This window comes from Stegodyphus dumicola, chromosome 12 (genome assembly GCF_044657685.1).
Source record: "Stegodyphus dumicola isolate Sdum_Otavi_A_Nest chromosome 12, ASM4465768v1".
Lineage (NCBI taxonomy): Eukaryota > Metazoa > Arthropoda > Arachnida > Araneae > Eresidae > Stegodyphus > Stegodyphus dumicola.
The window spans coordinates 23181837-23199540 of NC_140779.1; the positions used below are offsets into that span (position 1 = coordinate 23181837).

A 17704-nucleotide genomic window follows, 5' to 3' on the forward strand; every position below is an offset into this window, starting at 1 on the left:
TTCTATTATTTTTTCATATCTGCATTATAAGATTAACAAAAGAACATATTCATCAAATCTCGTCGAAGAACCAAGAGGAACTAAAGATAAATATTTTGCTAATTAAGAAGTTTTAATTAAGAAGTTACCAAGCATTGAGAAACTGTGTCAATTACCTTATTTAGCAAGATTTTCCTTTATACAGGGTGAATCTGAAAAAGTGGGCAAAATTTTACGGAGTGATGTAATTCAGCTGTGCAAGCGATATTGCCATAGAAATTACGGCAGAAGCAGAGCATGTACATCAGTTACATTCCTGTTAATAAAATGTTTTCTGACGTTATCTTTGTAACTTCTGACCGCTTGCGTTTCAACCATACATTCTATGATGAATATTGCTATATTCACTGATTTTAGCTCCCGTCAGCCTGTATACACTGACAAGGTAGGTAATGTTTACGGTCCAGAAATTCGTTAGGAAGTTTCCAGTGAATTAGCACGAGTTAGAATCCCCAGATGATGTTTTTAAGACTTCTGAAGTTTACCACTGTGTAATTGCAGTCAAAAGTGAGTAACCTTAAGTTAGCGAATAATCGCGTAAAGTCGTGTGACTAGAAACAACAAGGTGGAAGGATAACTAACCCTTTATTATTCCAATAAGATTTAACAGAACTCCGTCTTGGAGTGTACAATAAAAGCCGACACTTGGGCTTGAACTTAAGAGACTAAGAAATAAACTAAAACTAAGATTAACTAAAGAGATATAGCCGAAGCTATCAAGATTCTAATCGAGTTGGCCCCTTACCTCTATTTGACTAAGAAGCTTATCAAGGGCCTGAGTACGTCATAACAGCTTTGAGAGAACGTAGCCAAAAGGCAGACGCGCGCAAATCAGAAACTCTGATTCTCTAATTCTCTCTAACTCAGCAAGTAGAAAATAGCGTAAAAATAACGTAAATATTTTTACGCTATTTAGTATAAACTTGAATTTGGATGGCGAGTGGTGTGAAGAAATTCTCTTAAGCTCTTTCACGAATTTAAACTAATGAAATCTGTATATTTGAATTATTTTAATTAGCTGTGTGACGTATTTCCTAATTTTTCCTTTTATAGCTTCAATAGTATGTAATTTTCCCATGCAAAATAAATAGGGTCCACCAGCCGCCGAGCGGTAAAACCGCTGAATAGTGGTAGTTCCGACCTGGGTTTGATTCCAGGCGACTGAGCTGGCTGCATGAGGGTTTTCGTGGTTTTCCACATGTGTAACGTGTATACGAGCCAGTTTCCCTTAGAAAGCCTTCCACGAAGACATCCCTTCCCTTACGCAGATAGCCCTAGTGTGCTTTGTCACAAACCATCAACTTAAACCAACCCAAAAATAGCAAAATGCGTCGCGAAAACGCACCTTTTAAAAACCATAGCGACCGTCTTATAAAATAATGGTAATATTTCTCCCGCAATGTGCATTAGTTATTTATATTTTTTTAGTGATTCTGAATATGTTTTAAGTTTTATTTCCTTCTTAATTTCAGGCGGTCGTAGAAACCATAACGAAAGCCTCAGAATACGCCGACATCGTGATTGATGAAGGGAGTCCGGTAAATGCCGACATGGTGTTCGATAAAGCTAGAAATCATCTATACGTCATGACAGAAAAGAAGGTGAGTTCTCTTTGCCTTATTTTACTATTAAAGGCTGTGCAGTTGTTTTAATCGAACTTTTAAGTCCTATAATAAGTCGAACTTTAAAGTCGTCGTTGATAAAGCAGTTTCTGTTTGTCGTCTTTCATATGAAACCAAGATGTCATTTGTATTTGTGATGATTACAATAGGTTCTGTATCAGAATCAATGCATCAAATGTGTATTTTATTTACTGTGAAGCTAAAATGTGAAAGCAGTCTCAGATGTATTCTTCATCAACGTAATTCTCTCTTCCTTAAAATAATTTTTGATATTCATAGACGTAATATTACTTTTGATGTTCTTGGTTTGAGCGTAAAATGCGTTTGGCATTTAGAAGAGACACTGATGATGTACTAACCCAAAGTCTACTGAGTGAACTTTGCGCGTCCTACCATGAATCTAGAGTATGATTTTCAGTATCATAAACATATTACGATACAATATTGATTACCGTTATAAAATACGAGTAAATATTATTCTTATTTTTAGCAAGACACAGCCTTAACCACTGAGGCGATAAAATGCATGCGATGACATTTAGAAATTTCGTAATTGACCATTTAAAAATTTACTGTCATCATTTGTAGATGTCAAACAATTCCCACCTCTATTGGAAAGGCAGGCATTGGCACACGGGTTCTGACTTATCTCACTTATCTGATAGTAGCATCAGAATAAGCCCACGAAATTCATCGTAGCAAGAAGTGCAAGATGGCGCCTGTCGTTGGCGACAGTCTTGAGCACCATATTGGTAACAGTACGACTTTGCTCATTTCCGCTCCCCCCCCCCCAATTTTGATGAAGAGCACCTCGGGAGTTTGGGTCCGAGACTATCCGCACCCCTCTTTCCCTACCAGCAACCTCTCTAGAGAATTTTCGGCTCCCCGCATATTTAGAGTGCCCCCATGCCGCACAGGCACTATACATTTACAGACGTCCATGCCTTCTCCGGGATTCGAACCCAGGCCCTTCGGTACGACAGTCAGAGCACTACCCACTATCCCAGTTGGGCATCTGTTTGACACTGTGTTAGTCATTAAAGATAGTAAACATCTGTTACCATTTTACCTTGCCTTCATATGTATGAAATCATTAATTATTTTTACGTAATGAAGAGGAAAACCGATTACGATTAACATTCCAATAACGTTTGTTTTCGCTGAATTGTGCAGATTTAATATTTCAAGAAAAATTAAGTACATATGTTATTGATAACTTATCTCATACGCTTAGTTGCTTTCAGAGATTTGAGTAAACATTGTTATTCTGAAGAAGGGGGGGGAATTATTTACCCATATATTGCTTTTAGAATCCGAGTGAAAAACCCCGGAGTTTCTGTATAAATAATAAGCATTACATTTTAAATGAGAAATTATTATTAGCCCAAAGGGCGTTAGCCCAGAAGGGCTATTAATTTCGTTTTGGCATTTTGCCTTGAATCACTATAAACGGTGTGTCACTTTTCAGATTGTTTCCACCAAATGTTAGAGCCCTGCAATATATTTAAAGAAGTTAAATAATGAAGAATCTGTATAAATGTATGTATGTTTCTCGCACTCTGATCAAACAATTGTACCTAGAGCCATCAATTTGTAATTTTCATCAAATTAATTAAATCAATGTAATTTTCCATCAAATTATGGGTATCTGGAATACATAAAATCAATGTAATTTTCCATCAAATTATGGGTATCTGGAAGCCCTAATTTGGAATTTGCGTTATTATCGATTTCATATTTTGTAACGAATTTTTTTATGTACAAACTCAACGATTTCAAAGAGAGCAATGACAGCACTGTACGAAAATAAAACATTTTTATCTCCAGCGCGCGAGCCTGTGTATCGGAAATTCTAAAGATGTGCTCATATTGAAATTATTTTGCGATATTGCGGTTGAATTGAATTTTATGGTTTAAGTGCGAAGAACATGATATTTAATAAATAAAAGTAACCCACAAAACGTTAAAAGACGCTCCTTTGGGCGTAATGTAAAATCTGCAAGCCTTCAGATTTTATTTAGTTATTTATTTATTGTAATATATATTTTCAATTTTTATTGGTAATAGCAATAGAACACACATTACATTCTCATCTCTTCAAATGTTCTGTGCAACTTGAGTAAATTATTGCCCCCGTTCTCTGATAATGGTCTCTTTGAATTCTCCAATCGACTGCTAAATGGCATGAAACTTCTTTTAACTTCATTCTCTTTTCATTGAATAAATCAAGTTATTTATCGAGGTTTGACATTCGGAGTTTTCTCTTCAAAAATGCAAGCTCTCTTTCTCTTAAACATCACAACTCTGTTGCTGGCAAACAACCTTTTCCTTTTCCCTCTTCCGCCTGTAACCGAATTTGTTCCTTGCCCTCTCAGGGGGATAGTCGAGCAACCTCGAAATTGGGGACGTTCCCGGAAAGGAAGAAGGAAGCGGAAGTAGCCGACCACCGCCCCTTTCGGGTGGAACAAACCCTGCTTTTGTTTCTCAGTCACCCCTTTGGTATCTCTCACTCTTCTCTCCCTGGCACGAAGGAACTAATGAAATACCAGGCTAGAAGAACGAGAGTCGCCTTGTTGGATGCTACCTGACAGTTAATGGCATTAAGAACCGTGTCAGGGAACTCGGATGTGTCATCCTTGCTCTCTATCTCATCTAATTCGATTGAGAAAAGAGGGTTTTCTGTTTCTAGCGAATCCAATGGGTTTTGCTTGGGTTGCTTCCGCGTTCAGGTGTAAGTGGAATCCAATTCGCCAGCTCGGAACAATAAAAGCTAACTATGAATGTGTACTTATAAACGCAGAATGTAGACATTGACATCCTCAAAAATGCCGTATTGTACACTGCTTTCAGAGTTCGTTTAAAATCACTGGAAAATGCATGATGATTATTGAATAGATTTCAATCTTATTAATATTATTCAGCAGCCTTTTGCGTCAAATAATACAGTAAATTTTGAAAGATGGGCCCACATAACTTAAGTGAATGATTTGCAATAAGAAAAACAAAGGGTTTTGTTTGCAGTATTATGTTAAATCTTATTTTGCTTTGATATTTCAGTCAGATGATAATACTGCAGTGATTATCTTCTCATATAACTTAGTAAAGTTACGTTAGCAACTTATATACTCTCTTTCCATCATGATGTACATTTGCAATGGATACCTTCACACATTCTCTTCAGTGGCTGATGCCCTAGCTAAGGAAGTTACTCCAATGACTCTGACCACTGGCGTCCTGACCTTTTTGGAGATCTGCTCCAGAGTTAAATCTGCTGTTGCCTCTTCCTGGCATTCTCCGCCGGTTCATAACTGGTACTCCTCCGGTTCATGACTGGCAGGCAGCCGGAAGTTACTAATGCTTTTGGGGATAATCATGCTCGGCAGACTACTTTGACAATGCTGTTCAGTGGACACCTGAAATGTCTTAAATTTGACCGGGGAAATAAGATCTACCCCATCTGTTAAAAACGTGGTTCTGATCATTTCACTTTTGAACATCCTCTCACCTGTTTGGGACTTGTAAAAGAAGGCTATATGCAGCCCAGAGGGTATAGTGGTTAGGGGAGCTGATTACAATACCAAAGGGCCCGGGTTCGAATCCCGAAGAAGGCATGGTTGTATTTGTTCGTCCCATCATAGGAGGCAAAGGTGGCGCACCTATTAGGTGCGTCCATAATAAAGTGAGCACCACTTCTGTCCTTAGTAGTGGCTATCGTCTATGTAACTTCTCATATAATTGCCTTTTAGTCTAATGTTTTTTCTAAATATGTATTAGCAGTTTTTTGCCAGATAAAGGTGAAGACTATTTATATACGAGATGGGCAATTCTTGTTTGAATCTTTACTATTTGGGCCGAATGACAAGATACTCGCCATGGTGAAAAATAATATCCTGAACACCACTAAACTTTCCTTTGATAGAAGAATAAAGAGAGCCATGAAGCATCTTTCTATGTTCCGTAGCATTCATTTTATCTTCTATGAAATGACCTGTTTGACAGGTGCATGGAAATTTCATTCCCAAATCATGTAACTAGATACTTTACAGTTCTTCAGATCCAGTCAGCATAACATTTTTTCAAAAATTGATGATTCATGTATTGTTCTATATCTCAGCTATATGAAGAGAGTTTGGTTGCCTTGGACTTCTGCACATGCTTTGTACCAGTTTCCTCCTTTAAAGTGATCAAACTTATTCCTTGTTGTCTGTGGATTCTTGGTAGGACAGCGTGCGATCAGGATCATATTGTTCACGCCTATTAGCAGGACACTTATGAAAAGAAATTTATAGTGGGTGTGGCAGCCCCCTTTCTGAATAAAAATGTTTGTAAGAAACGATTCTATTTGTTTTAAGAGTTTCACCTTGCCATTACTTTTTATTCAATACCTACAATTTCTTCCTTTTACAACCAATTTAACTTACATGACTTTAAGATTGATTGAATCCAACTTTATGTGGAATCTCCATTGTGAAATATTCTTTATTATGCAGCACAGAACATAAAATATTTTTTTTGGAACTGATCGAGCGTAAAGACCGCTGAGACCGCAGTTATTCTGTCTGGTTTCAGAACCCGGCGAATGGACATGGAAGTTATGTGGTTTTCCCGATGTGAGTCTAAATTTGAGCCAATCTCCCTTAAGACGTTCTCTACGAAGCCATCTCTCCTTTAAGACAGATAGTCTTTACGTTATTTGCTTTAATCCAAATAATTCAGTCCATATGTTGGTAAAGCTCATATACGGTCAACTTAATGGCTGTTTTCGATTTGTTGTATATTTAAATGTTCCTAAGAAATTGATGGCATAGTTCCTGTAGAGTTTAAAACAATAATTCACGTGTATTTCTAAATTTCGACGAACTGAAAAGTTTGCTACAGTTAATTTTTTTTCCTGTGATATTTCTTAATGCTACAATTAATTTTTTCCTGTGATATTTCTTAAAACGAAATTCCATATAAGTAACTTGGTATTAAGTGGGTGAATGTTACTGTTTGGAAATCCCTCTTAAAATGCTTATACAGTAGAACTCCTGTTATCCGAATCAATTGGGACCGGCCCCTTATTCGGATAATCAAAAATTCGGATAATCGGATTTTTTCCGCAGAAAGGGTCTACGTACACCTTTGTTAATTAATTACTGTATGTTGAAAATGGAAGAAAAAACTATTTTTAAAGAAAAAGATGTTTAATTAATTAAAACGAAAAGGCGACTGTGCCTGCACTTAAAATTTTTTAGCCAGTCATTACATGCTTTAAAGGATGACCAGCTAAGTTTCTGAGCTAAGATCTTAGCTTTTCACAAAGAATCGGACCCGAAATTGGGTTTCCCATAGAACGTTGCTGCAAAAATACTTGAAAACGGTATCTTCTAAATTTTTGTTTGTTGCTGCCGCCATTGATTTTCTTGAAGAACTTCCATTTTCGTTTTAAAGCAGTGAGTTTTAAAGTGTAGGTTTGCTCCTTTTAATGTCTGAAATCGTTGACTGACCAACACTACGTTTTCGTCTTAATTTTTTTCTCTTAAATTCTGAAAACGATTCGGATAATCAGTGATTCTGATAATCATAGTTCGGATAATTGAAGTTGTACTGTATATGTATATATTTTTATTTTTGAAGACTGTAAGTTAGAATTATTGTTTATTTCATTAGTTAATTCAAAAATGCATCGTACTGAAAATTCTCAACATCTGTAGTTTTAACAGTTTTACATTCTACAACTTTTGTTTTCATTTTGGAGATCTCAAGTTCATTATGGGCTATAAAAAGACTGCAAACTAAGTATGCTTATACTGTTATTTTTAATATAATATTGCCGGGGGTAGTTACGTCTCTGTGTCTGACTGATTATTCCCGGATTCTTCTTAATATAAAAAAAAAATAATCCTTTATATGTAAACTTTAAACTGCAGTGTAGAATTCAAGTCGTATTTTAGACATTTCCAAGAAGACAGGGTGATAAGGCATTTCAAGTTCAAATGATTATCTTAAAATTGCATTATGATGTAATAGAATTCCATTAGGTATTGTGAAACTTCGATTGAATAATTTTTAATATATTACTATTAAGATATGTAGAAGTATGAAAGAATTAACACCGTATTTTCAGCGTCTGTGTTCTCTTCCTTAAATGCATTTAATTAAGTCCCGTTTCCATTCTGTGGCAGCCATTTCTCTTCCCCTACGTCTTCGACTGCGGTTTATATTTCCTTATAATGTTAGCTTTGATTGCTGAAATTCACTCTTTCAATATTTCGCCGATGAACCTTCCCCTACGTCTTCGACTGCGGTTTATATTTCCTTATAATGTTAGCTTTGATTGCTGAAATTCACTCTTTCAATATTTCGCCGATGAACCAACTTTCCCCCCTTCTTGGAAGTGCATTTCCTCGTCCCTATTCCACGCTGACTACTATGGATTGCTTTAAAACACCCCTCCTCCGTTCTGCCGTCTTTCCGGCGTCATAATGGCTACTGATTGGAGTGAGAATGAATCGCAATTATTTCTCCGAGTAATTGATTCTCTCTGCATTGTTTCTCATCTTCATTAGGCTAATTTCATCTTCTCGCGTAACTTCGTGAAGGCCAGGAAAGAAACTTAGTGTGTTACTCATGGCGATCTGTCTATCTGCCTAGCTAATTTCGTACCTATAAATGTACGAAAAAGAGATCTTGTTTGATAAAACTCGTTTTATTGTCTAATAACATACAGTGGCTGTTATTTTCATCGTAATTACAGAAAATGTTTGTGTTTTAAATGTTATTTTTGATAACCCTTATTCTTCACTATCTCTATACACTGTAATTTCCAAGAGAACAAAGACTTTTGTAATATCGGAAGAGGTATTTTATCCCATTGCTATCCAGCAGCTTTTCTAAAGTCCAAAAGCGTCAAAAATCTGTGCATGATACATCAAGAGATTTAGTAAGGCAATGAGTGAAGGGTATGTCCTTGATACATGTTTCTTGTTCAATTTTTTTTTCCCGAAAAGCACAATTCAGAACTGCACATCAGAATAGCCACTAAGGGAGGCGTAATGGCAGACCGCACATTGAGTTGAACAGTGTTAAGCGAATTTCGCTTACTGCGCATGCTTGATGGTGTACCTTTGGCGCGGGGAGAAATATTGGCGACTAAGCAACCCTACGTTAGCTTATTCGTGATCTCCATGGTTGTCGAGTGTGTTCGAGTGATGTTTAAAACTGCAATGTTGTGGAACTTTGCTTATTAGTTATTCTATCGTCCATGCCGATTGCACTTGCTTATTTTTCTAATATATGTTTCATTTTAATTTGTCAATAACAGTGCATTTAATATTTGTTAACATATGTTCGTAATAATTCGTTATTTAAATATAATTTGTTTACGTGTTATAATTCAGTAATTGTAAACTGGAGTATCTCGCTTAGTTTGTTAGCGTATATTCCCGCTTTTATTTTCTCATTTCAAAGAATTTAATAACTAGCATTAAGGAATTGTAAAATTTCTTCAGTGTTATTTGCAAGCACTTGTTATATTCCTCAGTGTTTCTTTATGTATGTACGAATGGAACGTATGGTAAATCCTGAATTGTTTTTATTGCTTAAAAGTATAATGAATAAATTTTCAACTAATATATCCTAAATTTCAGTCTTTTTCTGAACGAAAATTTGTACAGTTCCAAAGGAATGTGCAGAATTTCATAGGTATTATATTTTACATTTTGAATGCAAACACTGCTTCACATTACTTCGCAATAATTTCAGCTTTCTAATTGTTTGAGCAGTACAGCAAAAAATAGTATTTTAACGCAGTGATTAATTTACATTTACATTATACTCTACGAAGATTTAAACGCCAGATTTGTTTACAATTAGATGGCGATACATCTACCATATACCGTATTTATCTTCTTTTCAAATCGCGCCAACATAGTAATTATGCCAAATTGTTTTCTGGGCAGTATGCGACATTCGTTTAACACTGTTCAACTCAATGTGCGGTCTGCCATTACGCCTAAGGGAGGGGTTTCGAAAATGGACCAGTCAGCTTCTATTGCCCTTGTGACGCTGAATCTTTGAAACTGTGCGTATGAGTGCATGTTGTTGTTTACGTTTTATTTTGCATTTGTTTCCAGTTATAAATGTATGGCGTATAAATGCTGCTGTTATTTTAGTAGAAAAATCTCACAGTGCTTTTGTTTTTTTACTTTATCTAGTCGTCAATATTCACTTTCGCGAAACTTACCACGGACTGATATCTGGATTAATGTTCGTGGCGTATTATCGCTCTTTATATCGAGAAAATAACTCAAGCTCCATTAGCATCGACCATTATGCATTTACTAAGACCTCTGGAGTAAGAGAATTCAAGTGTATATTTTTTTTAATTGAGCTGAGAATAACTGGAAGTGTTACAATGAATATCATATTTTCTTTTTTCAATGTCTACATGCCTTTGAAAGTGTAAGATTCAAAATATATATTGTATTGTAAATGATCTGATTGTTAACATTAAAAGTTATATATGAGCAAATTAAATATTTTTGTTGTGAATAAGATAAATTCATTCTGTTTGAAGAGTATTTCTGCTGCAGGCAGTACATTTAAGAGTGATCAGTTATTAATGTGAAATTTAACACACTAAATATGTAAGAATGCAAATTAGGAAAATTCGCTTGGAATAAAACTGTGCATTGGTTATTATAGAACATGTTTTTGACATAGACTGCAAGAAAAAAATGCTAAGACCTTTTACTATTTAATGTATAATTCTGCTTATATTTTATCTAACTTCCCTCTGGACATTTGGACAGAAAATCCACGGTTTTGTAATTAATTTATACAGGAAATTGTGTGGCAAAGCATTTTCAGCCATCTTGCTTAACGCGCGGCAAAAGTCACGTGAAGTGACTGAAGTATTACTGGAAAGCTATTGGTCCATTCTCGAAGCCACTCCCTCGGTGGCGATACAGATGTGCACTTACGAAATACGAGTACCGAGATATGTGATTTGTATCATTAGACCCTCTGACTTAGTGCTACAAATGTTCTCAATTATAAAGTCGTTATATTTTCATTAAAAATGTGCATTTATTATTTTTAAAAGTATGTTAACAGTATATTTTTAATTTGAAAGATATCTTAATATTATGTCGCTTCGAATACAATGCTGTGAAAAGTGGTCTTTTCTGGGCTGCTTTGAAAACCGCATATCTCAAGTAGTCACGTCACTTGTCAAGTTGCCAGGATGATAAATGATACGATAACATAACGACCCAAAAAAGTTTTGGGAAAATTCTGTTACAGGCATTTTTAATACCAAACGAATATTTCTTTGACCGGAAAGTTAATTTTATTTTGCTTTGTAAACGCTTCCTTTTCCAAACTGTGTTTAGAAATAACAAAAGGGACTATATAATGAGTTGTGAAATAAAATTAATGATCCCTGAAATATCTGAAACCGGATTTGACATCCCAGATGTGTTCCTCGTGTAGGCTGCTTACATATCTTTCAATTACTTTCTCATTTAAATCTCTTTAATCATTTCTTAACATAAAGTAAATTTTCGCTATTGTCTTTCCTTTTACCGTCCTGTACCCCCGAGGAATAAATAATACCTTTTAGTCGCTGTGACGTGCCTGCCTTGTTTTCGGTAGAAATGCAGATGTCCCAGCTGTGTGACTTCTCTCTCTCTCTCTTGTTATTTTCTTAGTTGTACGACGAAGAATACTTTTCGGAAATGGAATGACTTCTTGAAAAGTTTTAATTCCAGGCCCCTGAGGGGCAAGCTGTTCGAAGGATGGAAGCTTCCAACTCCTTTGAAGATGGTTGTTTTGTTTTGTTCCCCCTTGTGCAGTGACTGTGTTTTAAGCTGTTGCCAGGAAATGTCTCTTGCGAGGTTATTATGTTCGAACAGAATGGAACTGTGAATAAAACTGTTCTTTCCGCGGCTGTCGTTTGAAGTCGTGACCTTTCTTACAATTCTTATTTTGCACAAGTCTTCCTGTTCCTTTTGAACTGCATCCAGTGTAACTGCTTTTGCGCACATGGATTCATTCATTAGAGTTGACATTTGTCATTTGATTTTATTAATTGTTAATTTTAAGAAAGTGTTTTTTTAATATATATTTATTTATTTGAAAGAGGCAGAACATCACCCAGTACGAATCTGTGATAATCGTGTAGTGTGAAAACGTTTCCGCGCATTGATGCTTAAAAATTTAGAATCATTCATTAGTATAGAGTGAGAATGTTCTGTTTTATCGTTTATTGTTATTTTCAATAAATGTTTTTGTATTTTATCCTTTCAGCTTTTAAATTATTTATTTGCTAGTGACATCTTGCGACGATGAGGATAAGGAAGTTCAAAATGTGTAACTGTTCTCTGGTTGCCCGTTCATGGTTAGGTTATTCGAAATTATACGACGCCCTCTTCCTTCGCTCCAAAAGTACATATCGTTAAAAATCTTCTTCTTCTTAACTTTTAAGTGAGTACTATCACAAATTGCAGTTAAGCATTGGCTTAAATATTAACTCAGATGTATAAAAACGATTTCAGCTGCTGCCAGCTCCACACATTTACCAAGAAAATATTTTAGCATTTACAACCTACTGTTAAATAGTGTTGTGGTTACGGGCTCGAGAATTTCGAGTAATTCACGATAACACTTGATGAAGAATCAAAACACAATTTTTCATCAGTATTACACAGGAGAGTTACAAAAACACATTTACAGCCGTCGAAAATTTACTATGAACACGCTGAAACAATCGACAACACAGACTATCAGGCTATAACGGTAAAGACAACTTACCGGCAAAGCACTAACGTACAGCTCCCGACTCGTCGATCGCTGTCGAGCTGATTTTTGAACTCAAAAGTACTACCGATAGTCCCCTACTCCGCGTACAGGCAGGGTTTGAATAGCTTTTGACTTGCCTTCGAGCTTGGGAAAACCGGTAAGAATTCCTTGTAGAATGTTCTCGCTCCATCCATGGCAGTTTCCAATTTTGTCTCCAAATGGGCGATTTTGCGCCAAATCTAGCAACTCTACCTTTCTTTGCCACTTTCTAGCAACCCTTTGCGGGGAACCTGTCTTACCACAGCTGGGCATCTCGTAATAGTATGATATTCCTTATAAAATGATATAAAGAAAGTTTATGCAGGGCTGTTCGTCATTTATACGTAGTTAATAAATTACGAGGAGTGCAACATACTGAACGGTTCTGAATTTGTGGTGGTATGTTCGTTCGGCTAGCTAGGTTCTGAATTTGTGGTGGTATGTTCGTTCGGCTAGGTAGTGAAGATGTGTGAAGTGAAGACACATCATTAACATTTTCGCTGCCGATCATGCGGTGGTCTTATTATATAATAATCAACCACCTACTCTGGAAGCGTATATGTTAAAGATCCAGAAGTAAAATTTTTAATGATTAATAATTTATAAATTGTTTAAAGGTTCGTTAATGCATTTTGTACTCGCTCTTTTAGCAATTTATGCATGATTATATTTTATTTTAAATAAAATTAATTAAATTAGTATTGTTGAAATATTAAACTCTAGCTGGTAGAATATAGAAAATAGAAAAAATATATGTATATTCGAATATATAGTAATGTAATACGGATTTTAAACAGCTGTTTTACTTGAGCAATTAATTATACAGTTGCTTAAAAACTCCTGGAAATTGTACTAAAGTCTTTTAAAACTTTCATAATACCGATCACTTTACAAACCCTTGAAAAAAAGTTTCTTTATTCAACAATGGCAGTTTGAAGTGCTCTTCTGCGCACAAAAAAATTAAAAAGTGCATATCTAGGAAAAGTGTCATTTGGTTTCGCAGTTCTCGACATCGGGGAGAGATTCTGAAAAGCACTGAGAGAAAAAGGCTGTTTTGTTACTCGACCTCGGCTTTTGAAAATCATTCCAAGTCTTCGCCTGTGTGTTCCTCTTCATGGCATAGTATGCATTGTGGTAAGGAAAACAATTTTACAGTGACATTGAAAAAATCTGCGTTTGTTGAAGCTTCTCTATTCCTGTTGGCTGAGCACTAGGATTGAGAAAAATAAATATTTTGAATTCTTTTCTTTCTTTCTTTCTTTCTTTCTTTCTTTTTTTTTTTTTTTTTGTTCTTATTTCTCAAGCTGAATTTTGCTTATCTTCAGTTTCTGAAGTTTGCTATTTTTTTATGTTCTAAGTAAAATAGTACGTATGTTCTTATTCTAACAATTTTAACTTTGCTAAACTGAATTGTGAATGTTTGATATTAAGAATATGTCAACACATTTTTACTTTGCACTTTACAAATAGTTTTTTTCCTTCCTTTTAGGCGTTTTATAATCTACGTGCATTTTAAATATTTGGTTTCCTTATTTCAGTAATTCTGATTAATTTTGAATTTTTGTTAAAATTTATATTTTTTTCTCCAATAGAAGATAACTGATATTATTATAAAGCATTGTCGTTTTTACTTTAACCCTGAACGGATGAATATATTTTAAGTTAGCTGGAAGACTTATCAGGTATTTTTTAAAGTTATCCAAAAATCTGCTTAAGCTATAAGGTATTTTCTTCTTCCTTTCGGCATGTCTTCGTGATGAAACGGTAGCTAATTCGGCGCGTATTCGAGAGGTCCAGGTTCGAGTCCCGGTGAGGGTATTGCTCATTTTTCACGTATCCTGCTCCAAAAAGAACCTCTAATGATTCTACAAAACGCACTTCTAAATGTCATCCCTAAACAAATAAATTTTAATTAAATAAAAAAATCTGATGTGTACACCACATGACTTCCTTGTACGGAATATTAAATTATACGCATTTTTTCTTGCGTTTCATTTAAACTTATTAGATTGAATTAAACCTACTTCGCCGACAGCGCATAAACCACAATAGAATAAATGCATTCTTTAAAATTCACTTTGTTTACCATAGCGACACTCTGGCGCTAGGTTTACTTAACAGTGTTATATTTCGTTCATATTATAACTCAGAATGCACAAAATGTATATCATTTAAAGAATTATCTAATCGTTGCCACATGTTCTATTCAAATACTATAACAAAGCTAGAACGATGTATAAAAGAAATTAAGCAAACAAAACGAAAAAGAAACAGTTTTTCACAGACGATTGAGTATTTCTCATTCAATTAATTCCGTTTTCACTTCTCGACAAGGCAAAAATACATAAAAACTCAAAATATCTGTATTAAAAATTACAAAGTAAATCTTAAATACTTATTTCCTCGAAAAAATTCCAGAAAGGATTAAGCATGATTTAATTCGCAATAATAAATGAAGGCGTTATTTTTGTGTTGCGAAGCTTAGTCTCTTTAGATTGGCAACAAATCTACAATTCTGCTGTTTCAAATGTAAACAAATATGTCCGCCATGTTATTTAAAACTTAACCGCACTTAAACAGCTTTTAAATTGTTGATAATTGTACAAATATTGCTTCCAGAATTATGAAAGGCATAAAAACGTTAACCGGAAGATAAAAACAACATAATTCAATCATTTTTAAAGCAAAAAATGTACAATTTACAAACATAGAAGAGTAAAGAAACTGAGATCACTGAGCCGGGTAACAGAGTGGATATATTTATAATTATATACGTTTGGCGCGGCCGATTGAAACCAAAATACGAGGTGCACATCTGCATGTTATAGTAGTCTTATATACAAAATTTCAACGTTCTGAGGCTACTGGTTTTTGAGTTATGCGAGATACGTACGTACGTACATACATTCGTATGAACGCCACGAAAAATTCTCTTGAGAATTCATTTTAAAGCAGTTTTTTAGTTTTTTTGGAGGAGAAGAGTCTTTTATTCTGTCCTTACGTATAGATATCACGCAAAAACATCGTTAAATTGCATTCGAAAGCGGTCAAAGTGGATATTTTCGTTGAAATATGCTGCCTGAAGCTTTTCGCGATTACAATACTTCCTTTTTACTTCGTACAAGGAAGTAAAAATAGGGAGAAGAAGGAAGGCAAAATAAATCAACGCTTAGTAGAATGTGATTAACATTTGCTGACTTATTGTCTCTGGTTCTAGAACGTCACACTTTAAATGTGATAAATTAGAGTATATATCATGAAAGCGAAAATAATACTACATACAGATATTACCAAAAGCGGGAGAAGTAAAATTTCTGAGTATGAGAATTATGCATATGGTAGAACAGGATTGATGGTAACAACTTTAAGGGGGAGATAGAATATAGCGAAAGCATTTTCGTAACGCAGTATGCGGCGAAATATGAAATACGAACACGAAGAACGTGGAAAACGAACGGTCGTTTTAATTACGCATGTTTACAAGAAATAATGTTTGATATTTATATGAACTGTTCAAATGAACGATCATAAACTGCAATATATACGTGACGACGATGGATCTCATTTACGAGACGCATATTGACGCTTTTGAAGATCTGGTGGCCAAAAGTAACATCGCAGCTGCAGAAATACGTGACATAACAAACATCTCCCAAAGTATACGTCAATCATTTCGTCGTCGTTGTGATGCATGTACTGTAGTTGCTGTTCATTTGAACAGTGCTTACAAATATCTAACATTTTTTCTTACAAATATCAGTATTAAAACGACTTTTCGTTTCTTGTGTTCTTCGCACTTTGTCTCCTTGCTTGCGTTTCATATTCTATCATATTAAAGGTACGGAAATTGTTACTTTTGCCTTATTCTTAATCTTGCTAATTGTATTGTCGTTCTTGTTTCTTGTATTGTTGTCGTTCATCAACATGTGCAAAGTTTTAAAATATTCCGTATAGTTTTAATCTGCAATGCTGTACTTTTAACAGCTAAACGAACTCAAAATTTTTACATTATATTCATTATTATAGTTATTATATTCATTCATCAAAAACTTCTTTCTTTTTGGTATAGTTTTTTACGTATTTCAATAGAATCACGATTACATTAATATAGAAGTTAAATTCTTTACAAAAATAATAAAGATAAAGATAAAGAAGTAGTAGAAAATAATAAAGATAAAGAAGTAGTGTGGTTAAAACTGCCAGGTGAAGTCCAGTTTTTTCACTGTATTTCTTAGCACTAAAAAACATTTTTTCCCCCAATTCGAAACCAAAATTATCTGTTTTACGAGTTTTATATGTCTTCTTGAGTTTGTGTCTGATAGCCTTGTTGCTTCAACTTGACTGAATTAGGGTGAGGATCGTAAAGCAAATAAAAAAGAAGATTCGTTCAGATTTATAAACTACCAGACATCTTATCTTTCCAACTAAAAGGAAGGCGACACCTCCAATTGACGTCTCCTGATTGGCGGAGATTGGCACACAACTCTGCATTTCACTTCACTCCGACGGAGCGGAATAAACGAACAAAAATTCAAGGAAGGGGAGAGAATAACACCCAGAATGACCGCATCTCTCTGGTCATTACCCACTTGACACTTCCGCCAGGCCGTGGAAAATCCCCCCGGGTTTTACCCACTCACAGTTCCCCTTTGGGTGTTAAAAGCAAAGTCGTGTCTCTGCTTACTTCTAGGTTTGTCTTTTCTGCCCTCCTCTGCGCTGTTATTTTTTTTTTATTAGTATTATTTTTACTTTTGAGGCTATCGAATTGTTGACGGAGAGCATCTGGCAATGTTGTCCTCTATCTGGATGCCAACTGTGTGTGAAAGGCAACTAATGCTTCATAGAAGTTGTATGGATAGGTTTCTCTTACCCCTCGGCAAGACAAATGAAAGTTTTCGTTGCTGTTTCCCTCTCCTCGATTTGTCCTGTCACGCAAAAGATAAAAAAAAAGCACTTTTGGCTTCTTTTTATTTTCAAATGATCTATTCTTACTTTGCTACTCTAGCTTGAGTTTGAAGATTCAGGAGGATGTAATGCATAGTTGAATATTGCTTCTTGGAAGAGATATTAATATCTGTGTTCTTTAATCAGTAAAATTAAATACGTTTTGGATGCAATATAGTGCCTGATCTTTAGAGCCGAGAAATGTATAGATTATCTTCTTGTACTCTTAACAGAAAACAAAACAAAACAAAAAGTAATATTCATTCGTTTAAAAC

General features: G+C 35.1%; 1 protein-coding gene across 9 annotated transcripts in view; it reads left to right on the plus strand.

The window, feature by feature from the left end:
* The window catches only part of LOC118198476 (plexin-A2-like), a 1098378-nt gene that overhangs the window by 981995 nt on the left and 98679 nt on the right, over positions 1–17704 (plus strand). For all 9 annotated transcript variants that reach the window (XM_085827537.1, XM_085827540.1, XM_085827535.1 and 6 more), the window contains one exon: positions 1512–1640. In XM_085827537.1, the coding sequence (XP_085683663.1) occupies positions 1512–1640 (129 nt within the window). The remainder of the gene's footprint in view (positions 1–1511; positions 1641–17704) is intronic.